This window comes from Lepus europaeus, chromosome 9, assembly GCF_033115175.1.
Source record: "Lepus europaeus isolate LE1 chromosome 9, mLepTim1.pri, whole genome shotgun sequence".
Lineage (NCBI taxonomy): Eukaryota > Metazoa > Chordata > Mammalia > Lagomorpha > Leporidae > Lepus > Lepus europaeus.
In genome coordinates this window covers 85,458,933-85,484,657 of record NC_084835.1, presented here as the reverse complement: position 1 = coordinate 85,484,657, position 25,725 = coordinate 85,458,933, and the positions used below count along the sequence as shown (strand labels likewise).

At 56.8% G+C, this 25,725-nt stretch overlaps 1 protein-coding gene across 13 annotated transcripts in view; it reads left to right on the top strand.

Annotated features, from left to right (window-relative positions):
• CELF4 (CUGBP Elav-like family member 4) overlaps window positions 1-25,387 on the top strand; it is a 269,708-nt gene extending 244,321 nt beyond the window's left edge. For 2 of the 13 annotated variants that reach the window (XM_062201588.1, XM_062201584.1), the window contains exons 4-14: window positions 157-285; window positions 575-654; window positions 946-1,086; window positions 2,102-2,249; window positions 3,687-3,836; window positions 7,395-7,460; window positions 8,783-8,866; window positions 11,929-12,012; window positions 16,396-16,471; window positions 16,791-16,962; window positions 24,741-25,387. In XM_062201588.1, the coding sequence (XP_062057572.1) occupies window positions 157-285; window positions 575-654; window positions 946-1,086; window positions 2,102-2,249; window positions 3,687-3,836; window positions 7,395-7,460; window positions 8,783-8,866; window positions 11,929-12,012; window positions 16,396-16,471; window positions 16,791-16,962; window positions 24,741-24,767 (1,157 nt within the window). In that variant the 3' untranslated portion in view covers window positions 24,768-25,387. Of the gene's footprint in view, window positions 1-156; window positions 286-574; window positions 655-945; window positions 1,090-2,101; window positions 2,253-3,686; window positions 3,837-7,394; window positions 7,461-8,782; window positions 8,867-11,928; window positions 12,013-16,395; window positions 16,472-16,790; window positions 16,963-22,710; window positions 22,765-24,740 lie in introns of those variants that run through there. The other 11 variants (XM_062201586.1, XM_062201582.1, XM_062201589.1 and 8 more) reach the window with 10 other exon arrangements.
• The last annotated feature ends 338 nt before the right edge of the window (window positions 25,388-25,725 follow it).

Genomic DNA, 25,725 nt, shown 5'->3' with positions numbered 1-25,725 from the left:
CTCTCCTTCCAGCTCGGAGCCCCCTCCCAGCCTTCCGCTCAGCCCTTCCCCTTCCCCTGCTGCCCTCCCCTCTCTGGCCGCGCCCTTCTCCCCCGGGCCTGCCCCCCGCGCCGCCCTGCCCCCGGCCCGGGTAAGCATCTCCTAATTTTGTTCTAGAAGATAGAAAACTCTTCGTGGGCATGCTCAACAAGCAGCAGTCCGAGGACGACGTGCGCCGCCTCTTCGAGGCCTTCGGGAACATCGAGGAGTGCACGATCCTGCGCGGACCCGACGGCAACAGCAAGGGTGGGCGGAGCGGGACCGGGGCGGGGCCGGGGCGGCGGGGAGGGAGCCGGGGGCCGGCGCCCGCGAGGCGCTCCAAGTCCGCCCAGGCGGGGACGACCGAAAGGTGCTCGTACCAGAGGCCGCTCCAGGTCTCCCAGTCTCGGTGTCGCCCAGTGTCTCCGGATCCCGGGGTCTCACCCGTTCTGCTCTCGCCCGGGACTCGGCCCCTCCCGTGGGAGAGCTCGGTTCCCGCGGCGGCCGGCCGCCCTCCGGGTGCCCGGGCGAGGCTCAGCCTGTCGCGTCCCCGCAGGGTGCGCCTTTGTGAAGTACTCGTCCCACGCCGAGGCGCAGGCCGCCATCAACGCGCTCCACGGCAGCCAGACCATGCCGGTGAGTGCGCCCCCTGCGGCGGGACCGACGCGGCGCCGCCCAGTCCTGCTGCCCACGTCGTGCCCGCCCTCCGGCCCCTGACGCAGAAATGCCTCACCCTGCCCCTGGATCTCAGACCAGGGCGCTGAGGCCCCGGGGGCTCCCAGGCGGGAAAGGCCAGCCGCGATGGGGTTCCCGACTCTAGTGCTTGCCGGTGCTGTGCGCGCCTTGCACAGTGCCGCCCGGCGGAGGAGGCAGGGTGGGCCCTGAGGCGCTGGGGCACGGGAGTCTCACGCGCAACCCGGGCCGCAGGGAGCCTCGTCCAGCCTGGTGGTCAAGTTCGCCGACACCGACAAGGAGCGCACGATGCGGCGGATGCAGCAGATGGCTGGCCAGATGGGCATGTTCAACCCCATGGCGATTCCGTTCGGGGCCTACGGCGCCTATGCCCAGGCAGTAAGTGAGGGCCTGTGTGGCTGGGGATTGGAGCCCCGGGGAGCGGGCACACCTACCCTGAACTAGTGTTCCCGCCCTGGGAGTGAGGAGGGGCCTGGCCTGCGGGGGTAGAAGAAGGCTCATCCAGTTATGGTGGGGAAGGGGAGGCTGCCAGGAGGAGGTCGTGATCCTGCTTCTTAGGGGAGGCTCTGGGGAGAAGGCTCTTGGCAAGGCAGCAAGGTGGGTGAGCTTGAGTGCTCCTCAGCCCATGGGCGGTGTTCCCGTTGTCACTTCCCTCACCCCACCCTCACTCATGGAAGGATGTCGCCAGGCCTTCTGGCCACTCCTGGCAGGGGTCCTGGGAGATGCCCCAACGCCCTGCCCACCCACACTTCCCCTGCAGTGCCCCAGGCCTCCTTTTTTCCTCGTTGGAGTGCACTCTGCCACATCTCCCTGAGCCGCCTCCAGACCTGTGCCACAACCTTGCTGTGTGAGTGGCACAGAGGTTGGCCAGGATGTTGGTTCTAAGAATGCAGGCCCACCTCACCCTCCTCATCAGTGCCCAGCCTTTCCTGTCCCTATGCAGCTTTGTGGCATAGGGGGCATAGGGGGAACCTGAGGTCCCATTATGAGTCTCCTGTCACTTGTGCCCAGCCGACTCCCGATGAACACATTTTGAACAGATATCTAAGCTAAGTTAGTTTGACAAAGGCTGACCCAACACATCTCTAGCACTTTGGGTGTCACATCCCCATGAGTGACAGGCCTCACGCAGGGATGATCAACACTGTGGATCCAGTCCCCCTCCCCTCCCTTCTACAACACTGGCCTACTCTTACTTTGGAATGTGGGAGTCTTTCTAAAAAGCTGTGAGGACCGGGGCAGGCATTGGGGTTCCCTGGAGGTGGTGGCTGGGAGACTGGACTCCTAGGGGCTCAGGGCCCAGGAGTTTGGTCTCTGGGAGCTGAGCCCCGTGGCAGGGAGGGATCCCCTTTGGAAGCGTGTGATATTTTTTCCACTCCCTCTGCCCCAGCTGATGCAGCAGCAAGCGGCCCTCATGGCATCAGTCGCTCAGGGGGGCTACCTGAACCCCATGGCTGCCTTCGCTGCCGCCCAGATGCAGCAGATGGCGGCCCTCAACATGAACGGCCTGGCGGCCGCACCTATGACCCCAACCTCAGGTGAGCCAGCAAATACCAGCAACACAGGGCCTGGTCTGATGGGACAATACCAAGTCCAGGCTGGTCCCTAATTTTGGCCACCAATGGACCAGGATCCTGGGTCCAAGCAGGCCTTGTTCTCTGAAAGGTTGTCTCAAAAATGTTCTAAGCACCTGGGACCCACGGGAAGATGGGAGGTGGGCCCCATACATTACATTGTGTGGTTTCAGGGTGGTGAGAATTTCACTCGCATGGCTTTGCTATATCACAAAAGAGTTCATCCTGATCTCTGTTAGCAGTAGGCATCTGGACAGAAAGTGCCATGACATCTTTCTTGGAGGTCTGCAGGGAAAGAGCTTTGCCCATTCTTTGGCCTTGTTCGGAAGCTGGCCCCTTTTCTCATTTCTCTCTAACCCAACCTAGACTCACTAGGTTTTCCCAAGAAAACCACACAACAAGCTAGAGGGAACCACAAGCATTATCAAAGGACAGGGTTGGAAACAACCTAGCTTACAATTCTTGATTTTGGCTGTTGCCCCACCCAGTGATTCTCAACCTGCACCATTGGGCTTCCTGCCACCCCCAGTTTGTCTGTAAATGTCTAGAGACATCTTTTTTGGTGCAGGAGAAGAATGCTGCTTAAATCTAGTGGCGGAGAGACTAGGGACTTCGCTCTATACCCTCCAATACACAGGTCAGCTTCAAAAAAGGACTGTCAGGCTCTGAATGACAGTGGTATCAAAGTTGAGAAACTGGTTGATAGACCCAAGGGCTGGCCTAGCACCACATGCTCTCCTTCACTGAGCTGCCTTGGCTGTCTGCATCCAGGTCCTAGCAGTAACCTTCCTGACATCCAGGGGGCTCTTCTTTCCCCCAGCTAAAAGCTGCAAAAGACTGTGCCATCTCCAGGCCCAACCTGAGCATTTACCCCGCAGCTCTGATTCCCAACCTCAGAGACACTCGTGAGCTCAGGTGATGGAAGCCCCAGGTCTTCATCCTCAGGGAGACTTTCCCTCAGTGTGATGCAACACCAGAATTGGGACCTTCTACACATGAGCAGCCAGACTTCTTCCTAGGGAGGCAGACAGCCCTCCTGGAACAAACAAGGACCAGTACATCCTGACTTAGCTGGGGTGAGCAATTGTTGCTGATAAAGACTCTGAAGGAAGACAAGTGTGGTTAAAGCCAAGAGCACTGAGAATAGTGTATGTGCTATTGGTCCAGGGGTCAGGGAATTCTTTCTTGGATAGGGACTTGGACTCCATATTGAAAGATGAATGTAATCGGGATGGGTGAGGCCACTCCATCTAGGGAGATAAGCCAAGGCATGGGCCACAGTTAAGGTTGAGCTGGTGTGTGAGGTCCAAGTCTGTGCCTAGGATCTTGGAAACAGCATGGTGGTTTGTCTTCCTCACCTTTCCTCTGCTTGCCTCCCCGCCTCCATACTCTTGGAACCAGGTGGCAGCACCCCTCCGGGCATCACTGCACCAGCCGTGCCTAGCATCCCGTCCCCCATTGGGGTGAACGGCTTCACCGGCCTCCCCCCGCAGGCAAATGGGCAACCTGCTGCGGAAGCTGTGTTTGCCAATGGTATCCACCCCTACCCAGGTAAGCACATTGGGTAGTCCTTCCTTCCCCATGTAGCACACTCATCCCATCTGTCCCAGCCTTTGCTGTTATAACAATGAACACATGGGCTCCTGCCTCCTTTCCATTCCTTGGTGGAATCCCAAATGTGATCAAGCAGAGCCAGCTCCTTCCCCTACTTGGAGATAAGAGACCAAAACCCCACCCTTGTGAAGATGTCGATTTGATTAGTGAGAGAGAGCACCATTCCAGGGGCTCCCTCAGGAAAGAAAAGAGACTGGCGGCAGTTGTATGGCCAGATAGAGAGGATAGTAACTGTATATTAATCTTACCTATAAGAAGTAAAAGAGTAGGAACTAAAGGAATAATAAGTATAATAATAATAAGATATGTACCAGCCCAGTCCCTCAGTGCACACAGAACTGTGGTCAGCACCTTGGACAGCTCCAGGACCTGCACACAGGAAAATTAGCTTTGTTCCCCTCACATGGTAAGAGAGTGCACTTGTCTGAAGCAGTTCTCTCTCTGATCTGGAGTATGGACTGGTGGGCCCAGAGCCCTAGGGAGCAGTTAGAGGTCAGCAGAGATGAGAAGAGTGCTGCCCCGGTCCTGGAGGGCAGAGGAGGAGGAGGGTGCAGGGTCCCTGTAAGTATCAGTAAGGGCCCAATCTGCTGGAGGAGAGGAGGGTGCCAGAAGGAGGGCAGGGCATAGGGCTATCCCCTGTACAGTATGATGAGACAGGCAGAATGAAGTGATCAAGAGTGAGTGTTCTCAGACTTGAGATGCTAAAGGATTGAAATGAAGCCAGAGCTCTCTAGCCTGAAGAAGCCCCAAAGAGGCTGCTGGAGGAGGCGGCTCAGGACTTTAACAGATGGGCTGAGCTGGAGAGGTGAGAAGGAGCAAGGAGCACACTCCTGTGGGACAGGGTGGGCTTTCCTGGACACTCACAGGCAGGAGGGAGCTTGTCTGGCAGGGGCAAGGATAGTAAGGAGTTTGGCCCCAAGAGAGCAGAGAAGGCCAGCCTGAGGCAGGTCAGAAAGAGGGGTGATGTTGTGCTCCCCACTCTGAGTGCCCATTCAATTCCACTGTGAGGATGATTAAAACCACAGAAACCTAGAGATTCTGAATTCTGTTTGGAGTGAGGCTCAGACATCTGTGGTACATAAGTCTCACTAGTAGAGGTCACGGTCACTGTACTGGAAGGAAATGGAGGAGTTTCCTGACTGAATGTGGAGCTGTCCTTAACCCAACTCCAGTGCAGTGCACCCCTTGGTCCACAAAAAAGGGGGCAGAACAGTCCAGAGAGTGAAGTAGTACCCAGAAGACCCGCAGTGTTGTTTGAGGATAAAAACTCTAGTCTGGTAGGGGTGGCAGGGAGGGGCTTTGCAAGTTGGAGGTGGAAGCGACCCCACCAATCTCGGGCTTGTAGGCTGGGAGATGCCATCCCCAGCACATCTGGGTGGCTCCATCCTGCGCTCCCTCCCTGCCTCCAGTCCCATCTGGATCTCAGGATACTGACAAACCTGTTCCTTCCCCACCCGCACCAGCATCTGTGAGCCTTTTCCATTATGGAATGTGGAACTGTTTCTTTCCCCCATTTGTAACAATCTGCCACATCCCATAAACAGTTCCCTGCCAGAGCAGGAGGGAGGGATGGAGGGAAGGAAAGGCAAAAAGTAGTGCATTAAAAAAATTAATTTACCAGCTTTAGATGCAGAGTTTGGAGCCCGCCGTAATGAGCGAGATCCTTCAAAATGTTCACTCTTTGGCAGTTACTAATGAGGTCGTTAGGCAGAGAAGTGGAAAGGGTCCCACTACTGCTCTTCTCCGTTTCCTAGCCCCAGGTAGCTTCTGTCTTCCCCCCTCTTACTCATCAAGAGCATACAGTACAGCCTTGACTGCCACCTAACACCCTTGAAGGGATGGCTCTCACAGGCCTTCGTTGCGCTACTGACTTCTTACCATGTTCTTGGCATTGTGCTGGGGACTGGGGCTGGCTACCTTGGAAGTTGTACAGGTTGTGCTCTGTGTGAGGGTACCAAACTGTGCCATGAGAAAGGGGGCACCCTTTACTAATTAGCACAAAGCTGAATGTGGAGCTGGAAAGGCCAGGAGGAGGAGCCTCCCTTCCTGAGGACTTAGAGGATGGCAGGCAGACAAGACTAGCAGAGGGAGCAGGAGGCAGGAAGAGGCCTCGCCACCAAGCATGCCAGTGCTGGCATCACATGGCTGCAGTCTGCTCCGTGGGGGGAGATGTGGGATTGGACCAGGACGGCTCCAGGCAGGAAGCAGCCTGCCTCCTGACCCGTCTTTAGCTCTTCCTTTCTGCACAGAGCCCCTGTGGGCCCAGCTCCCCTGCTGCATCCCAGGTCCTAGGAGCTATTGGATCTGCCATCCTGCTGTCTCTGGGGACCTCAGCCCCAGGCTTTTCCCTAGGCTCCCCTGCGATCCAGTGCTATTTCTCTAATGGAATTTTACTGAGAAACTCAGGGACAAGAGCTCAGAAGGGAAGTTTGGGAATTCTCCCCAGTCTGAAGGCCCCAAAGCCTGGCACAGCCTGGCTCACCTGAATCCACAGGAGCCCAGATGGTTTTCTGGCCACTGCCTGTGTTTCCTGGTTTGTCCCTCAAACATCTTGGGCATCTTCCCTCTGTAAGAGCATCTGTCTCCTCCCACCTCCCTGGCCTCCGGCGTCAGCCCACTCCCACGTCACTCCTCCTCAGTCTTGCTCACCAAAGTCCTGTCACAGCTCCTACAGAGACAGCAAAGGTTGTGGAGGTGAGCCAAGTCTTTGCCCCAGGCCAGCTGCCCCAAGATTTTTGTCAAAGTGTCAGTTCAAGGGTCCTCTCCTGGCACTGTGCAGTAGGCATCCTAGAACCCCAGGATAAGCAGAGGAGAAAGGTCCTGGGTTCTCCAGTTCCTCAGTTTTTGTGAGCAGTACCCCTCTCCCAACCCATGGGCAGCCCTCTCTGTGAGGCCAGTGCCTGTTGGAAGCCCCTCAGCCATGGTCCAAGAGTAGAAGACCTACTGAGAACAGATCCAGGCCTCCCCTGCAGGCCAGTGTCCTTTCTTCTATGCAGCTGGGATTTCCTGGTTGCCCCTTACTCACTGCCCTAGCCTTGTGCTAAGGGTTGGCAAGGAGGAGCCCATCCTCCCAATAACAGTTTCCAGCACCACCCCCCTCAAAAGCTCTTCTCCAGGGCTGGACCCTCCTCCCACTGCCACCATGTCTCTGCACCAAGTCGCTGATGGCTAAGCCCTTCTGGCATCTCCCTAGCACCCCACAGACTTGCACCTGAATCCCACAGTTCATACCCGCAACCCAGCTACAGCCTGCATCCTCCAGCCAGGGTGGGCAACTCTCTATCCTGCTAAGCAACAAGTGACCTGGGCTGGGGACGGGGGTACCCCACAGGGCCCAGGCACTCAGAGCTGCTGTTTCAGATGCCATACCCCAGGGCAGAGCTTACTGACCGATGGAATGGACTGTGCGGCACTGCATTGTCCCCACGGGCGTGGTGGGGGAGGGGCCGGTTTGGGTAGACACTGCTGACCTCTGCCCCCTTGGTTCTCCTGCAGCACAGAGCCCCACCGCCGCGGACCCCCTGCAGCAGGCCTACGCCGGAGTGCAGCAGTATGCAGGTCGTTAGTATCCACGCGTCCCCTCAGCTCTTCCACAGCTACATTCATCTCGCCATGCCTGGGGCAGAGGGGCCCACCCACCTCTTTTCCCCTTTGTCCCCGCCCTCCCCAAAACCAGACCTGGGCTCAGCACTGTGAGGGGTGAGGGAGGGAGTGGCAGGGTGCCCTGGTGTCGATGGGTGGGCAGAACTTGGTACGAGGTAGCCAGTCAACTCCCCACATGCTGCCAGGAGCACCAAGCCACACTCCACAGTCCCTGGCCCAGGAAGCACAGATGCCTGAGTTTGAAAGAAGGGGCTCTGGAGGGGGAGTGGTGCCCATGCCCACTGGCCTAGCTGTACACAGGCAGCAAGAGAAGGGTTTGAGCAGATACAGGTAGGAGACAGGGAGGAGAGGTGAGAAGAGACAGCCCTGGGGCCAGCAGATAGCCTGGGCTCACTGGGCCCAGCCAAGCTACCAGCGAAGCTTCTCCATGCTCCACCCCTGGGCTGGGCCACACACCACTGTCCCTTCTGCTAGCCTGTGTCCTATTGTCTGACCTGGCCAGCCCTTTTGGCGAGCCAGCCCCGGGGCTGCCTGGCAAGGTGGGGACTCAGTGGAAGCCAGCCTTGCTCATCAGTAGCCCAAAGGAAGCACTTTCACCTGCTGGGCCCCTGAGTTCTGACCTTGGCCCCTGCAGCCACAGGAGCCAGGCCAAGCCAAGAAGACAGCTGGCCATTCCTGTCTCACCTCTGGCTCTTTCCTTCTGAGTCCACAGCACATCAGGTGTGAACAGTTCAGTTCACTGACCCAGGGGATGACCCTGGCAGCTCCCCAGAGGCCAAGTCCACCCCTCGAGGGGTTCCCCACCTCCCATACAGACACCCTCTCAGTGAGAGTGAGAGGGGGCCAGCCAGAGTCAGCCACAGCTCAGAGAAGCAGGAAAACCACCTAGCAGATTCCAGGTGGTGTGGCAGGATCTTGTCCAGAGCATTTTGATTGTTTTTTTTTTTAGCTATGATTTTGCGGTATCCATACATGTGAATGGTCCACTGTTCAGATTGCTTGCTTCTCCCAAACACACACTCACACACTCCTGATCATCACCGTGCTGCTTCTCCCTGAGCGGCACTCAGAACTAAAGCTGGCTTTATTTTAAGTGGCTGGGCTGACACACAAGTCCTTGCCACTCTGCTTTCCCTACTGACACTGAAATTCTCTCTCTCTCTCTCTCTCTCTCTCCCTCTCTCCCTCTCTCTCCCTCTCTCCCTCTCTCTCTCTCCCTCTCTCCCTCTTTCTTCTTGCCTCTCATCTGTCCCTCTCGCCTCTTTTCGTTGGCCTTCCAGCAGCCGCCTACCCTGCTGCCTATGGTCAGATAAGCCAGGCTTTTCCTCAGCCACCTCCGATGATTCCCCAGCAGCAGAGAGAAGGTGAGTATGTGGTCCTCCCTCCCCCTCTCCCCAAACAGGCACTCACTTTGGCTGGGGTGTTGCATTGGCAAGGTGGCCATGTTTGCGTGTTGTTGTGGGGGCAGCAGGGTGAGGGGTGCATCTTGTGGGCAGCTCATGCCCTACTGCAGCCAAGCCTGGGCTCCCTGGCAGGAAGTGGGATGGTGCTGGTGCCCTCAGTGGGCTGTGACCTGGGGCTGCCCTGCCCCTGTCTCCTCCAGTCTAAACCTTCATCAGTCAAGTCAGAACCATGCAGGGTGGGGCCCAGGTGCCCCAGTGTTGCCAGCCCAGGCCCAGAGCAGAGAGCTGTGCCTGTAGGCCCTGCTGCTTCTGCCTCCCTGCTAGCGTCAGGCTGTAGTCAGCTCCCTATGGGCTCAAGAGTCTCCTCACCCTGCTGCACACACACACGCAGTGGCAGGCCAGTGCCGCCTGACCAACACACATGATCACATGATGGCCCCCACTGCTGGTCTGGAACTCAGGGACCCCATGACCTGCTCCCTCTTCCCAACTCTGACTCTGTACCCCCCCCACACCCCTCCATCTGATTCCTTCTACCTTTTCCATCTCCTAGCAGTTTCAGCTCCCCCTGACCCCAGTTCCCTAGTTGTTTCCCTTCTCACTGGCCATGGTGCACAGGCTGGGCCCTGTCCTGACCCCTCCCCCTGAGAGCAGGGGATTGGCTAAACCATGGGCAAGATCACAGCACAGGGAGTGGGTGGTAGGGAAGGCTGCGGTGGGCCTGGAAGAGATGAGGAGGCAGACATGCCAGGCTGGGGGCGGGGGGAGGGAGCAGCAGGAGCACAGCATGGATTCGGTGAGCTGGGGTGCAGACAAGCTGCTGGGCGTGGGAGCCCTGCCAAAGCTGGGTGCCACGGGGCTGCGTGAGGCCCAGATGAGAAAGGCTGCATCCCTCCAGCCTGCCCGTAGTCGGTCTCCGTGTGATGCCACTGGTGTATCAGGAGATGCTGGTTGCTGCGGAGGTTCTCTCCTGCCAGCTCCTTGTCTCTGAGCTGAGCTTGGAAAGCAACAGTGCCCAAACCCCTCAGAGGCCCCTGACCCCACAGCCTGGAGGAGGCTGCCCGCAGGGCTGGCTGCAGCACGGCCTTGCCAGCAACTCTGCCTTACCATTTCTCACATCCCTAAAGAGCTGCCCATCCAGGCGTCTGGATGGTCTCACTCTGTGAATGCAGGAACGGGTGCAGGAAGGGCCCAGGGGTGGCCAGATTCAGGCTGGGACTGGAGAGTGTTCCTGGGGCTCAGCCTCATGCCCTGCAGATGGGGCCCAGGCTGTGACGGTGCCTTGTCCCTTTGAGGAAAGCAGCCATGACATCCTCAGGAAGCAGCTTGCAGAACCTGAACTTGGGAGAGAGGGCCCCAAGTCAGGCAGGTGTCAGCATGGGGGGCGGGTGCTGTCTGAGGAGCCCAGAAGAGAAAGGGTTGGGGGAGGCAGGGGGTGCCTGCTTGGCCAGAGGACAGGGGCGGCCAGATGCCCCTGTCCCTAGGGGGTGGCCAGTTTGGCTGGAGAGGAAACCTCCAAGAGAAGAGAAAGAGCCATGGCTAGGAGGCATTGAGGGGCGCAGTCACAGGGCATGGTTGGAGGACACGGGGTGAGGAGAGGGCTGCCAGAGCTGGAGTGGGCAGGAGAGCACACTCACACCCGTCCTGAATGCGCCGTCCTCTGGCAGAGTGCTGGGAGACAGTGGAGACAGAAGGGTGGGGTACAGGGTGGGGACCAGGGACCAAAGAGGGCAATGGATGCCTTCGGTGGTCAGGGGAGTCTTTGCTGTGGGCTGTGGGCCTCGAGGGATGAGGATGGATGGATGGAGGAGAAGAAGAAGAGGAGAGGAGAGGAGGAAGAAGAGACGGGGCAGAGAGTCCAGAGCCAGCTCTGCTCCAGAACTGGGTCATGAGGCAGCCTTGCTGGTCCTACAGAACCAGGACAGTTGGCTGTGGCTGTGAAAGCTGCCCAGTGGTCTCCCATCAGTGCCTTTCAGCCTTCACTTTCAAGTTCACGCTCAGGTTTCCACCAGCCTCCCATCAGGTCCCTGGCGGCCACCCAGCTGGGCAGTGTTTCCATCACCGGAATGGCCACAGCCACTTTATACATGACAGGCACTAGTTAAGGCAGCAGCAAATAGACTGCATCTTGGGAAGTTTTCCATTTTAAAGAGTTAAAATTGAGCATTTTGAACGTAAGTCTTTAGCTGTCTGGCAATTTCAGAAATCCAGAGACCTCTGCAAAGTTCGGGGGGAGGGGAGGGCGGGGTGAGATCCACGCAGGCAGGTAGAAGAGCACGCACTGTGGAGGCAGCCAGCCTGGGTGGGTTCTCATCCTGCTCCCCAGCCCCTACAGCTGTGTCTTTTGGCAGGTGACTTAACCTCTCTGGGCCTCGGTGTCCGCATCTGTGAAGGGGCAGTGATGATAGCAGTTAAGCCCCAGGGTTGCTGTAAGGGCTACGCGTGGAAAGTGTGTCTTAGCAGAACCTGGCACAGTTTGCGGCAGCGGTGGCAGGTCTGTTGTGAGGAAATGGACCTTTCCTATAATGAGACTAGCTAGGGTGCCCTGGCTAGTCATGGGGGAGCCTTCCTGCACCTGGCCGGATACTCACCCTTGTGGGCAGGGCAGATGGGCCTGGGGCTAGGGATGAGGCGGCCCGGAGATGCTCCTCCCCTCCCCGCTTCAGGCCCCAGAGCCTGAGCCGGGAGTGAAGCTGCGACCAGCACACGAGGGTGACTCTCCGCTCCTGCGAGCTGGGGCCCTCCCGCGTCTCCCCGCCCTCCCCCTCTGCAGCACCTCCTTGCCAGACCCTGTTACCGATCCGTTTTGCAGAGAAGGCCACCGTGGCACAGAGAGGTTCCGTGTGCACAGCCAAGAGCGGAGCGCAGACCCGGGGCCGCCCTTGGATCTGGAATGAAACCCCCCCTCCTAACCTCGCCCCGCCCTCCCCGCTGCGCTGCCTAACTCGCTCACCTCTCCTCTGTCTCTCTCTTCCCCCACCCCGCCATCCCTCCTCCCCGCCCGCCCCCTCCCCTCACCGCAGGGCCCGAGGGCTGTAACCTGTTCATCTACCATCTGCCCCAGGAGTTTGGGGACGCTGAGCTGATGCAGATGTTCCTCCCTTTCGGTAATGTCATCTCCTCGAAAGTGTTTGTGGATCGGGCGACAAACCAAAGTAAATGCTTTGGTGGGTAAAGATAACAAACCAATCAGCTTCACCTAGGACGGGGCGGTGCTCGCACGGCGCCCGCTGAGCCGGCGCCCCGGTGCGGTCAGCCTGCGCCTCCGCCTCGCCCCGCCCAGGTGCTCCCGACGGCCCCGCCTCCATCTCTCACCGCTCTCTTCTCTTCCGCTCTGTTCGCTTCTTGCTCTCCCTGCCCATCCCTCGGCTCCCAACTCCCACATCCCAGTCCAAGAAATGGGTTTCCGCTTCCAGCCCAAAGGCTGACAGAGGGAAGGGGTCGCTTCGGGTGGGGTGCAGAGGCAGTGAGCAGAGCCCGAATGGAGGTTTCCTCCATTCTCCCACGGGCCCCTCCTCTCGTACTCTCAGGGCCCTGGCCTAAACCCTGGAGTCAGAGCTGAGCGGAGGGCAGTCAGCCCAACTGAGACCCCGCCCCTGCCCGCCGATCGCAAGCCACCTCCCTCCACCTCTCTGCCAGCCCCTCCCTGCCCCCTTCTCCTCTCCCTCTCTGCCCTCCTGCTGCCGTCCGGCGACCTCTCCTGCCCTGCTGCCCGCTGAGGCTGCCAGAGCTAGGCACTGTTGAGCCAGGGAGAGGAGACGGGCCCCTCCCCTAGGAGCTAAGCTCCAAGCTCAGATGAAACACATCTGCGGCACGACAGGGAACCCTGCGAAGCACGAAGCAACAAAGGCACGGATGTCCGCCGACAGCAGCCAGGCGGGAGGGCCCCGCAGCCAGGGGGGATGGAGTGCACATTCAGGGGCTGGGATGAAAGATTTAAGGGACGGGGGATGAGGAGCCAGGAGGCTCTGGGGGAAGGAAGCTCTGTGCCAGGGAGGGCTTTTTCTATTCCCGTGAGGACGCTTCATTTGGTGGGGAAGGCTGTGGAGGATGGTGGGACCTTTCAGGAAAAGTGCCCATGGCCAATGTTAGGTGGGAGGGGAAAGACTTGGGCGGATCCAGGTGAATACAGGGTGTTGAGTTAAATGTGAGCTCTAGATCTAGAACGAATATTTTTTAAAAAACTTTTTTATTATAAGTATGTCCCAAGCACTGCATGCACGCACTATGGCACATGCAGAATTTGGGATATACTTACACTAAAAAAAAAAAAAATCCTTATTGATCTGAAATGCAAATTTAACGGGGCATCCTGGTTTGTATTTGCTGAATCTGACAATCCTATCCAGAAAGCTTGAAACCTCCTGACATCCCCCCTCATCCCCTCTGCTCCTCTTTGGTCCCTCTCCCTCTTCTTCTGCCTTCATCATCCCATTCTTCTAGGGCCAGACCACTCCGAAGTCCCTGAGGACATGGGAGTCCAGGCCCCAGAGACCCATACATGGAACTGAGACCTGAGTCTGCCAGAAGTGCAGCATCCCCAGGCTGACCCCCAGTTCTGAGGGCTGAGTTGTTCAGAGAACCCATGGCACGGATTGGGCATGGTGAAGAGAGAAGGTACAGGGGTGCAGAAGCATCAGGAGTCTGTGTCAAGAGTTCCCAGTTTGGAGACCGATGTTCCAGAACTGTGAAGAGCTTGCGAACTCAGAGCAGGTTCCCCAAAGTAGTCGAGGTCTCTGTACCATTGTCCTCCCCCCTTCCCCCTGCCCATGGCTGCCACGGGAAACTTGAGTTCCTTCCATGATATGGAGTGCATTGGCCTGGCAGCTCATTTCTCTTTGGGTATAGAAAAAGAAAACGACAGTTGCACCCCACCACTCCTGAACTGGTATGGCTCCTTGTGAATCAGAGCAGTGCATGGGAAACAGCAAACTGGGCATCAGTTACACTTGCTTTTTAAAGTCAGTCTCCAATGTGATGTACGCATGAAGAAAAATGCTGAGAGCGCAGGAAGCACTGGGGTATCTAGGCTAGAACAGGCTCAGTCTCCAGCCCCATGTGGTCTGGGCACACTGGCACTGTCACTGGTTCAGGTGCAAGCCAGGTTTCAAAGACATTGCCTCAGCCTGTCCGAGCACCACCTTCAGGAAGATGGTCGCCTACTTCGCTTCTCCAGGACTAGAGTTTTTCCCTGCCTTTTATAGGACTCATCCTCTGTGTACTGCCACTCTGATTCTTCTCAAATTTCTAATGCTACACATCTTCCAGCATGGAAAGAGGATGAGCTCCTGCCGTGTTGGCCCAGCCCAGCTCTTCCTCCTTAAGCCAATGGGGTTTTCTCTCTCTCACTCTGGCAGCAAAGCCTTCTGTGTCTATCCCTAAGTTTTTTTTGTGGGAGACCTAACACCACCACACAAATTACTGAGCCCTGTGACTGTCAGTGTCCTCATTTGTGAAATGGGGACTGTAACCGCTGTCCCCCAGGAATGTGTGCAGCTTCCAGCAGTGGCCTTTGGGAGGAGCTTGGCCAGAGCACTCTCAGGAAATGACAGTCCCTGTAGCACTGAAAACGTTTTGTAGGCTCATGCTATTTTTGCGGTGAAAGTAGTTTTGTGTTCACGTGAAGTCCTCAAAGGCTGCACTCTCCAAGCCTACACAGAATCTTCTGGAGGCTTCCCATAGGGTTTAGGAGGTGGCCTTTCCTCAGGGAAGGGAGCCCTGGGAGAAGCAAGACAGTTCTGGGGACCATGGACATGGCAGCAGGTGCATGGAGTCCTGTCCACAGAGTCCCTGGGCTGCCAGGGAGATGCCCCCCGTCCTGGCTCCCAGTAAACAACACTAGTGGAGGAAGAAAGGCTTCCTTGAGTCTGAAAGACTTCCCAACTCCCCAACCCCTGATACCCCTCAACCCTCAGGAAACTGGCTGCTCTCCTCCCGCGGAAGCACCTCTCTGCTCCCCCCAGCCTCAACCCGCCCTGTGGCTAGCCCTCCCTTCACCTCTGCTCCAGGCAGCCCCTCCAGCCCCTTTTATCTTCCATCTCCTCCCTGCTTTGCTGATATGTTGTTTCCCTGCAAAAAGAGCCACCAAGTCCAGAGTCAAGGTAGAGTTGGAGCCCGCAGTGCCGGTAGGCTGGGGTGGGGGTTGGGGAATGAGGAAGCAGCCTGTCACCCTCAGTCAGGCTCCCTCATCCTGGCAGGGACAGAGGCTTTCGTTCAACCACCCTCAGTAACCGGGGGCAGCAGGATAAGCAGACACACGTGTTTAAAAACTCCCCTGGTTCTGCCAAGGACTTGAACTTTAGGCATCAGACTCTCAAGGTCTGTGCAGGAGAGGACATGGGCCAGGAGTGGAAGGGTGACTGGAGGCTAATCTCCAATATGGTTCATGCAAACTTCTTTATACAGATGTTGGCTTTGTCCTTTGGGCTCTGACCGATTCCACCAGGGGTCACACTTGGAAAAATAAGAGGGAGTGCAGTCATACTCCCATGCCCATGTGATGGTGTGTAGCTGCAAACTTGAGCAAAGAAGGAAGGAGACAAGCTAACGGAGGCAGTGTCTGGAAGTAAAGAGCCACCAGGTGTAGCTCTCTGAGTGGAAAGGTTGCAGACCAGCCAAGAAAACAGCCTCTCGTTTGCATGGAGTCTGGCTGTCCATCCAGCTCTTTATTATATATCCAATGGCCATTTGGGGACAAGCATGCCAACTGAGGCATGTCCTCAGGATGCTGCCATATCTCACCAAACAGTTTGCATTTGTTTCGCAGGACCTAAGTCCATTCTATGGCAGAAAGAGACTCTAAGGTTGAATAAACCCAAGGAAAATACTAGATTAAACTAAGCTGTGAAGGTTTCTTTGCCAGAGAACATGAGGCAGGATGGAGATGTTTTTGTTAGTGTGCCTTGAACCAACCTAAGGGAATCCGACTATGACCCCAGAAGCCTTTCTCACAAGAAGCACCTGTTAGGGTTAGCTGGGGAAAAGTGGCTGGAGATGCACTCACTTTTGGATTAGGGACCATCCCCATCTGGGAACTGCTTGTGGTGGACCAGGAGCCTTGAACGTGTGAGAAAAGCACTCTGCAGTCCCGGGTACAGAGGGCTGGCCACTAATAATACTAAAGGTGTGAAAGTTTACTAATGTTGTAGATCTCACGAGGGGGTCACAGGCCACCCATCAGTTTACTGCTGCGTGCTTACTCCAGGGAAAGGCACCTGCTCTCTTGGAAATTTGCACTCTAGGTGGGAGGTGCTTACAGCCCCTGGGTGCCAGGCGGTGGGTTAAAGCGATGGGTCTGGATTTACCCCGGTGTCCCCCAAGGGACGTCTGGGGGCAGCCCGGGGGTGGGCGGAGGGGCCGCGAATCCTCAGCCTCTGGCCCTCCCCGCACGGCCAGCCACACTGGCGAGGAGGGGCGGTCCACGCGGCGGCGGCGAAGTTGTCTCGGTGGTGCCTCCCCTCCCGCCCCCTCGCACTGCTCTCTCTCCCCAGGCCGGCACCCAGTGCCCTCCCGCTGCCAGGCCCCCTCCTGTCAGGGAGGACAGTGTCCAATAAACTCCACCCGCAGGTGTGTCCGCCCTCTCCCACCGAGGGAGAGGGCCGAGGTGGCGGGGCCGGCCGGGGAGGGGGGCGCCCCGCCTGCGGGAGTGGGCGCCGGGCGAGTGGTGCCGCGCAGAGCCCAGGTGTGGCCTCGGTACGCGGCTGCAGGGGGGCGGGCGCGGCACGTGGCCCCGCCGGGTTGGGGGCGGGGCCGGGGCGGGGTCCTCGAGGAGCCTCGAGTCCCGCCTCCCTTGGCCCCGCCCTCCGCACCTCTCCCCCCTCCCCGCCGGGAGCGGCCCCGGGCGGCCCCGTGGAAACCCAGGCCCTCGTCCCTCGTGTCTCGCCAGGCTTCGTGAGCTTCGACAACCCGGCCAGCGCGCAGACCGCCATCCAGGCCATGAACGGCTTTCAGATCGGCATGAAGAGGCTCAAGGTGCAGCTGAAGCGGCCCAAAGACACCAATCGCCCGTACTGAGCGCCGGCGGGAGCGTCCCCCGGGGGAGACCAGGACTCGCACAGGTAACCGGGGGCGGCCGGGGCGCGGGCATGGGGGGCTGGGGAGGGGACTCGGACGGACCCGCCGCCTCCTCTGGTCTCCGTGGGCCGGACCCTCATTGTGCCTTGGACCCGCTGCGCCCGTTTCAACCTGCTCCTCGCCCCAGGCCTTCCCGGGGCAGGTGCAGAGCTGCGCTCGTCCCAGCAGAAGTGGGCAGGGCCGGCCCCCTGGTGCAGGGCAACAGAGGCAGGAATGAAGGAAACCCTTCAGGCCGAGGCGGCCCTGGGCCTGATGGAAAGCTCAAGGGGCCAGCAGCCCCTGCAGAGAGCTGTAGCCGGCTAGGGGCTTTCTCCCAGTCTCCCAGGCAGCTCTCTCCCCTGCTCTGCCAGGAGGCCTGGCTGCCCCTAGTCCCTTCACCCTCACCCCTCCACCCCTCTGCAGCATAATCAGGAGAGGAGGGTCAGGGCTTTCCAAATGGAGCTTTCCCAGGACACACAAGAGAGTGGGCCAGAAGCTAAGGGTGGTGGTATGGCACCAGAGCCCCGCCCTGGCTGTTTCACCTGGGTCACGAGCAGGTAGCTGCCCCCTTGTCTGCTCAGGCTGAGCCTGGCCAAGCAGCAGGAGATGCTGTCAGCCACTCCTCTTCCAGGCCATGGGTCTCCCTGGGCAAAGCAGCTTCCTGGGGACGGGATGGGAAGACGACCCGGCCATCAGTTGCCATGTGCCCTGCAGGCCCTCGGCCTCCTTCCAGGTGGGAGGCGAAGGCCCCCTTTGGGTCCTTCAGTTCAGAATGGCCATGCCCTGCATTCACTCAGCGGGATGCAGTGCGCCAGGTGCTGCACTAGGTACTTGGGCCTCAGCGGTGAGCAAGACTGAGAAGGAGGCGGTCAGTGACAGGTGATCGAAGAGCAGATTAGCAAGTGTATCAGCACTGTGGGCTACTCTCAGCTAGGCAGAGTCCATCTCACAGAGCGTGGCAGCAAAGGCCTGAAGGGGGGAGAGAGGGAGCCACACCAGCACTGAGGGCACAGGCAGAGTGCAGGCCCCAGGGAGGCAGGGTGTTCAGAAGTAGTCAGAGGCCAGGGGACAGTCATGGGGGTCTCTGCTGTGGAGCCAGGAGGCCATCGTGTGGACTTTGAGGGGTTACCAGAGAGTTCTGAATAGAATAGTGGTGTGCTTAACTCTCCTCTCCCTGGGATCCCTCTCTGCTGGTCACAGCCCCATGGCGAGGCAGAGGTCTGTGCACCAGCTACTCCGGCCAGGGTCTCAGCACTGGCTGTGATGTGAAGGGGGTGCAGTCTGGAATACTCTGAAAGGCCGAGCCAAGGATGCTGTTTGTAATGCATTCAGAGTGTGGCGGGGAGAGGAAGGGAAGCAAAAGCCCACCCCTGCGCTGTTAGAAGAGCAGATTGCTGGGGAGCAAGGGCGGGCAGGTGAGAGGCAGACATTCAGGTGGAGCCCTTGAGGCCGAAGTCTGGCAGGAAGTCCTCCAGTTTCCCAGGTCCCCTCCAACGCCACCCCTGCCCAGCCCATTGGGCTACAGACCCTAGCAGAGGACCCTCCCACTCCCAACAAGTAGCAGCCCTCATGGGGAGCAGGCCCTTCTCCCTCGGGGGTGGTTGAGCCCCTCTCTCCACAAGCCTGGCACAGCAAAACCAGCCCTTCTCACTCTGCCCATTTCTGACCTGTGTACAAGTGCAAGCACACACACTTGTTCAGTTTGGGAACCTGCTTGGGCCAGGCACTGGGCTCAGTCCTAGGGATGCAGAGATACATGGTCACCATCCCTGTCCTCATGGTCTGTGCACACGGACACCAACTAGGAGGCAGCCAGCAAATGGGTGTGTCTCTGGAAACAGGAGGGGATGGACAGTTCATTGAGAGCAGCTCTTTTGGGATCCAGACCACTTTTTCTTAACTAAACATAGCTGTGCCATGAAGGCATGGCCCAGGTCAAGGTGCTTTGCCTGTCCAGGTTTCCTTCCATTTCCTCATGGAGGAAACCAAGGTGTTGGAATGGATCAGAGGATTGGGTGGGGGGCAGGGGAGCATGCACTAGAGTCAGGCTCTGAAACTCAGGGGTCCCCATGGATGTGATTTTACAGTGGCTTCCCTGAAAGTGGCCTGTTGGAGCCACTTTGGCCAAAGGCAGGGGGAGGATGCTCAGGTCCAGGCCAGAGGGAGTTGCAGGTGAAGGGGTGAGGAAGGCAGGCCAGCTGTATATGACACAAAGTGAGATGTGGCCCACGGTAGACCCAGGGCAGGCAGAGCTGGGGCAAGTGGTTTAAAGAACGCAGTGGCTCTTGCTCTGGCAAGGCCAAGGCCAGGAAGATGAGAAGCACAGAGCCTCACAGGCACCTCCTCTGCCCCAGGCGCTGCTCTGATAGATAGCAGCTCCTATCAGACTTGAGCACACAGTTGTGGCTGCTGGTCCCGTAGATACTGCTGGCATACCTGCTTTACATAGGTGGCAGGGCCAGGTAAGGTAACTTGCCCAGCAGCGGGTGAGGGGTCGAGATGAGCTTTCAAGTCAGGGGGTCTGGTTCCCTCCCAGTGAGGAGAAAGAAAAGTCCCCTTGGCCCCACCCTACCGCAGGAATGTGCTGTATGTCAGGGGGGGTCTTGTGACCACACCCACTTCTCTGTGTCCCTCCATCTCACTCCGCCCAGTTGCTAAGCAACTACAAGAGAGCTGTCCTCTAGTCTTCATCTAGACAGCATTGACCTTGTGATGCCTCCAGGCCGTCCCGCCCGTGAAAGAAGAGCGCTAGGAAGAGACCAGGGCCTCCTCGGTGGAGGCCTGGGGACTGCAGGCAAGAGCGGCAGCAGCACAGGAAAGCAGCTCAAGGACTGCACCAAGCCCCAGGCCACTGGAGGTGTTGATACAGGAATCACAGAAGGGCAGGGCTGGCGTGAGCAGGAGCTGAGGGGACCAGGCGTAGATGGGAGCAAAGAGGTAGTGAGGTGGGAATCGTGGGACCAGGGTGGCCACCTGCAGTCCTGAGGGCCACGGCCAAGGCCAAGGCCGAAGGGAGTGGGGCAGGCCTGAGGAAGGCAAAAGACCCGGCCAGAGCCGCTGTGGGAGAGGGGCGTGCTGGTTCTATACAGTGAGGCCCGGGGAGAGTTGGGGTCAGTACAGCTATCTGTTTCCATCAGATCAGATTCCTGTCTCCTATGCTGCCCCTGCTCCTCTAGCTGCTTGAGCTCATTGTGCCAAGAGGACTTTCCCCGAGAAGTCTTTACCAGGACACTAAGAGGAAGGCACCCAAGGCAGAAGGAGAGGGCTCCAGCCAGGTCCACAGACAGTGGGCAGAACACTCCCACCCGGTCCTGCCCAGCCCAGAGACCGGCCTCTGAGTTGCCTGACCTGCCACCCAGCTGGGGAGCACACACTGGGCCCCAGTGGTTCTCTGGAGAATACCAACAGCAGGCCCTCCCCTTGGGGATTCATGTCTCCCAGAGTCCTGGCTTTGGCTCTGAGGTGCTTTTGTACAGTGGCTGGACCCACCTCTGCAGGCACAGTGATTTGGTCTGACTTGTACAGGGTCAAAAACCGTGGCCCTCTCTGGCTAGAGCCTAACGCCTTGCATCAGAATTGGTGCAGCCTGGCCAAGTGAGTTGTAACTTCTGAGACCCTTCCTGACTTCTCTGTATGGGTCTGTGGTCCTGTGGCCATGTCTAGGGCTGTGCTTGGTGAGAGGCCCTAAGAGGGTGGCTGGGAGGGGTTATCCCTGTAGTAGAGGCACAGGTGCTCCCTGAAAGAGAGAGAGTGGCCAGCTGTGCACACACATGGCCTGGGGCCAGCTCCTTGGAGAGGAGATGCCTGTGAGGGTAGGGGACAAGAGGGTGCCTGGGAACGTTCCCGAGATAGAGCTTTGAGGAGAGGGGCTGCTTGTTCTTCAGGCCTGAGTCCTGGTGCCCTGGGTAGAGCCTGGCCCTGACAGGAGCAAAGGTGGGAGAGGGAACAGCCACAGAAGAGTGGGAAGGAGTGAATGCCTGTGAGGTGCCTAGGACTGCTGGTGTGGAGCAGGAGGAGGAGAGTCCCCAGGGGGTCCCTCAGGTGCAGTGGCAATAGCTGGCCAGTGCTGGCCACCTCACACTCCCTCTTGCTGCACATGCTGAGTGGGTTGGAAATGCAGGGAAGGGGGGCATTTCGGGAGTGGTGGGCATATGGTGGGCCCTGATCTGAGGGAGGGAGGTCTTATGTTAGAAGACCCCAGCCTGGGTGGGCAAGGGCCAGGTCTGGAGGAAGGAGGCTCAAGGCAGCCACCACCCAGCTACTGCACGTGACCCCCAGTGACACCGCGAGGGCCCAGGCCTCCCTGCCTCGCTCCCCAAAGGAAAACACAGAGCTGAGAGTGGGTCCCTGCTGGCTTGGAAACCCTGCAAGGAAAGTGAAGAGAGCCCAGACCAGCGTGCTGCAGGGGAGAAGCACATGGCGAGCAAACTCGTGGACAGCCATGAGGGAGGGCCAGAACTGGGGACCCACAAATCCCTGGGGGGAACCCTGAAATAGAGAGGGCTGGAGCAGACGGGTGGAGGTGAACCAGCAGAGCAGCAGAAGGGACAGTGGAGACAGCCTGGGGGCGGGCCTGCCCGCGAGGCTCTCTGGGGAGGGGTGCAAGGGAAGGGGTGGAGCAGCAGGGGCTGGGGGTGCAGGCCGCCATTCCCCTCTCTGCTGGCTCCAGCCTGCAGGGCACCTACAGCCTTCCATGTGGGCCCTTAGAGGTCAGAGCAGCGGAACCTTCCAAGGGCCTCTCGTGCCCGCGAACGGCCTCAATTTGGCTGCCTTGACAATGCTGCAGAGTGAGAGTGAGCAACGGGCAGGAGGTGATCGTGCAGTGAAATCCCCAGTGCCAAGGCACCTCTGTGGGATACCACGGACACCCAAATCCTTTACTCCACGCCTCAAACCCACCCGTGTCCATTTCCCAAAGGTTCTAGCAAAGAGGTTTGAGCAGAGGCACAGCTGGGAAGCCTAACTTCCCATAGTGGGTGCCCCTGAGGCCTGGAAACCCCCTTCTCCAGGCTGGCGGCCAAGGGGGCAGGGCCGAGATGCTGTTCCTGCCGACTGCATTGTGGCAAGGAGTCCCCTCAGCCACCCTTTCAGCTCCCCTGCTGGTCCACAGGCTGCTGCCACAGTGAGTGGGGGAGGGGAGGCGAGCTCTGGGGCCCCCCACCCCGGGGGGGTTGGGGGAGACAGAATGGGGTGATGGAGACAGTGTGCTCCCTGAGTTCTGCTCGCGGCCATGGTGGTGGTTTGAGGGGCTGTTTTTTGCCGGCCCCTTCGCCAAACTGCCCATGCCTCCCTCCCTCCCTCCCCCCACCGCGTGACGGGAGCCCTCGGCGGCCCCGCGTGAGGTCCTGCCACTGTGTCCGCATTACACAGCCGTGTGTGTACGTGTGTGTGCGTGCATGTGTGTGTGTGTTGCCGTGCCCATGTCGTTTGTCTGTTGGCTTCCTCCATCCTTTGAGTTCCTTTCAGTTCCCTTATGATTTGACTGCTGTTCTCCCATCAGAGCTCTTAGATTGATGCTGTGGTCTGGTGCTGTATAAATATTTTTCTTTTTAATTTTGTTTTAACTTCTTCCTTCCCCTTCTTCACCCTCAACCCGATTCTCCCTGCCTTTCCACAGCCCCTGACCGCCCCCGTCCCTGCCTCCCCCGCCCACCCACACTCTTGTCCTCTCTCTCTCTCTCTCTACATATATAAATATATATATAAATCTTTTCTTCTTTTGTCATTCAATCAAATTCCAACAACCCAACCAGGGCCAGTCAAATCCACCACAGTCTCGCGCTGAGCTAGGAATAAAGTTCACGTAATGACATGAGAGTGGAGAAAAGTCCCCCATCCGTAAGTTCAAATCAACTCAAAGTTCACAGTGTGACATGATGGCGTCATGTAACAAGGCTAAGAATTGGTTGCATGACAATTGCCGTCAAGTTTCGTGGAGGTGCTGTGATTGGAGCGTTTTTCTTGGATGTCGTATCAGTTGATGATTGGCCAGTCATGATCACACGTGCATTTTCTTGACTTTTGTGCTGCCACAATCTTTTTTGCTGTGCTCATTTTCGTTTCGTTCTTGGTGCTTGCAGTGGTTTTACTTTCTGTTGTTTGGTTTTTCTTGTTCGGCGTTTTTTTATGCTTCTCTAGATGTCACGTAGAGAAAAAAAAAACAAAATGAAACAACAAAAAAAATAGTAAAAATAAAGATGAATTCCTGAATTATCTAACATGGGATCATTTTAACTGTGCAAACTATTATATTTTTTTTCTTAAAAATAAGGAAAACATCTTAAAAATATCTATGCGTGGTTGATTTACTTGCACTTGAAAATATTGTGATTTTATTTTTTTCTAGAAATTTGGGGGCCTTTTTCAATTGACACTTTCCTGGGGCTGGTCTTTTTCCAGTTAGGCTATTTTAAATCTCACTGCAAAAGGAAAAATGAAAACCAAAACCAAAATATCTACAGTAACAGAACGATAAAAAAAAAAATTCTAAACCAAAATATACTATAGAGTACAAAGCCAGAGGCCTCTGTGAGAGAGCCCGGTAACAATTGTAAGGTTTGTATTGTAGCCACTTCCGCTAAATTTGATGGGGGAAGGGGAGGTGGGGCTCTGGGGGCTGGGGAGGGCTTTTTTGGTTGGTCTGGAAGAAACAGTACTGACAAAAGCAAAATGCACCTTTTTGTTTACAACTGAAAAAGGGTCCTTCACAAGTGTTTTTTAATTTTCTTATGATTTCCTTTGGTGTTGTAATTGTTTAGACCGCTGTGTACGGTTTGCTGTTTGTTGAATCAACAGTGTGAAAAACCTGCCAGCATGGATTGATATACGCATGACGTTGTCCCCTGGACTGGGGCCTTTGCAGTTCTCACTTTCTCGGTGTAACCAGTCACCCCCATGTATAAGTGGAAGCTGCTTGCTAGAATGGAGATGAGTCTCATTTGTTAATTCACAACAACTCAGCATTCGCCTTCTGATTCTAGTCAGATCATGATTTTTGTTCTTAAAAGCCAAACAGAACAGCAAAAAGCCACCATTCAAAACAAAAATCAAGAGTTTGGTGATTTATCTGAGTTTGGTGATTAATCTGTTCTGACCTTTTTTAGGTTCTCCCATTCACTCCCCTGAGGCTCCGAATTTCCTCTAAATTCCCTGGCATGTATGAGACAAGTATTGTGTGTGTGGATGTGCGTGTCTCTGCACGCACACCCACACATATCCATGCACACCCACATATGTGCAGGTGAATATATTCTACACATATATCCAGATACACATATCTGTACACAGCCTTGCAAACGCTTCTTGACCCCAGAAAAGAAGGGGCTGGCCAGAGACTGGGCGGGGATTCGCAGGCCGGGAGGGGGCGGGCTGGGGGCTTAGGTTTTCCCAACCTTGTTTGCCAGGCTTCTGTATGCATATGGTATCTGGGCTAGATCCCTCAGAGCCAAGTTGAATTCTGAATGCCTATCCCGCAGTCCCAAATTCTCCCCTGAAGTCTAGCCGTGCCCCCATCCAGAGCCCCAAAGGAGCCGTCTGCCCGCAGCTAAAGCTCAGCCACAGCCGTCACCAGCGGAGCCCCCAGTGGTTCCCTACTCTGAGTGGAGGAGTCGATTTCTTGCTAACGTATCATGATCATGACTAATTCTCATACCGGTCTCTCTTCCTTCCCTCCCGCCATCCCCCAGAGCTCCTATCCTCACCCCGAGGCAGGCTCCTATTGGTGTTTGGGTGCCTTTTGCGTGTTCCCTCTTGACTTAATGAGCCCTGATTTTCTTCGTTTTAGGGCAGGATGCTGAACGGGCTACACTAAAAAACAAACCTCTCTCTCTCTCTATTTATAAACGAGAACTGTTGGATGACACCTTTGACATATCAGCTAATGTCAGTCAAGCTGAAGACCCCAGACACTCTGTGCGACTGTAACATTTCTTCAAGGAAAGGATGGCGTCTGTGGAGTTCAGAGGGCACGTGTTTGGGGGAACAATACCTATGCCACAAAGAAGAAGATGACGAAGAACAAGGAGAAAAACGGAACACACACAACAAGGCAACTTTCAAACAAAACCACACGCACGGGGAGGCAGAAGGGCTGGGAACTGGGAGGAGTTGCTGCTGCTTCCCGATGCGGGCAGCCCTGGGCGCCGCCGTGGCAGGCTGGGCAGGCGGGGCGGCGGGGCCCGGTCCCCAGGGGACTGAGCAGCTCTCGCTCTCGCTCTCTCTCTCTCTCTCTTTCTGTCATTCCTTTAGCTATTTAGGGACCAAAGGACCAAACTTTTTATCGCAGATGTGTAGCTCTATGTCAAATAGAGGGGGAGGGGCAGCCTCCTTCCTGCCTCGCCGCTGTTCCTGAAACAGCTTAGAGCGAATTCTATGAAAAATGTCATAAAAAAATTAAAAAAAAAAAAACTTTGAGAAAAAAAAATTAAAAAAAAAAAACAGGAAAAATTCCGCTTCAGTGCTTTTAAAACAGCAAGACGATAGTTCTTTGATACTTTGAGAGGCGCTTTGAAGACCCTCATTGGAGTCTCTGACACTTTCCTATGGTTTTCTGTATCATGTCTGGATGGAGCTGTGAGATGCAGCAGCCGGTGGAGATTTGGGGAAAGCCACGCACATAGGAAAACTCGCCCATGGTGGAGTGTGAGAAAGCCAGGAGAGGACAGAGGGACCTGCCAGCCAAGGTCACTGTTGTGAAAAGTCTGTGAATGCTTCTAACTCTTCCCCCTCTTAAAATCCTAATAGTTGTACAGAATTTTAAAAAGGAAAAG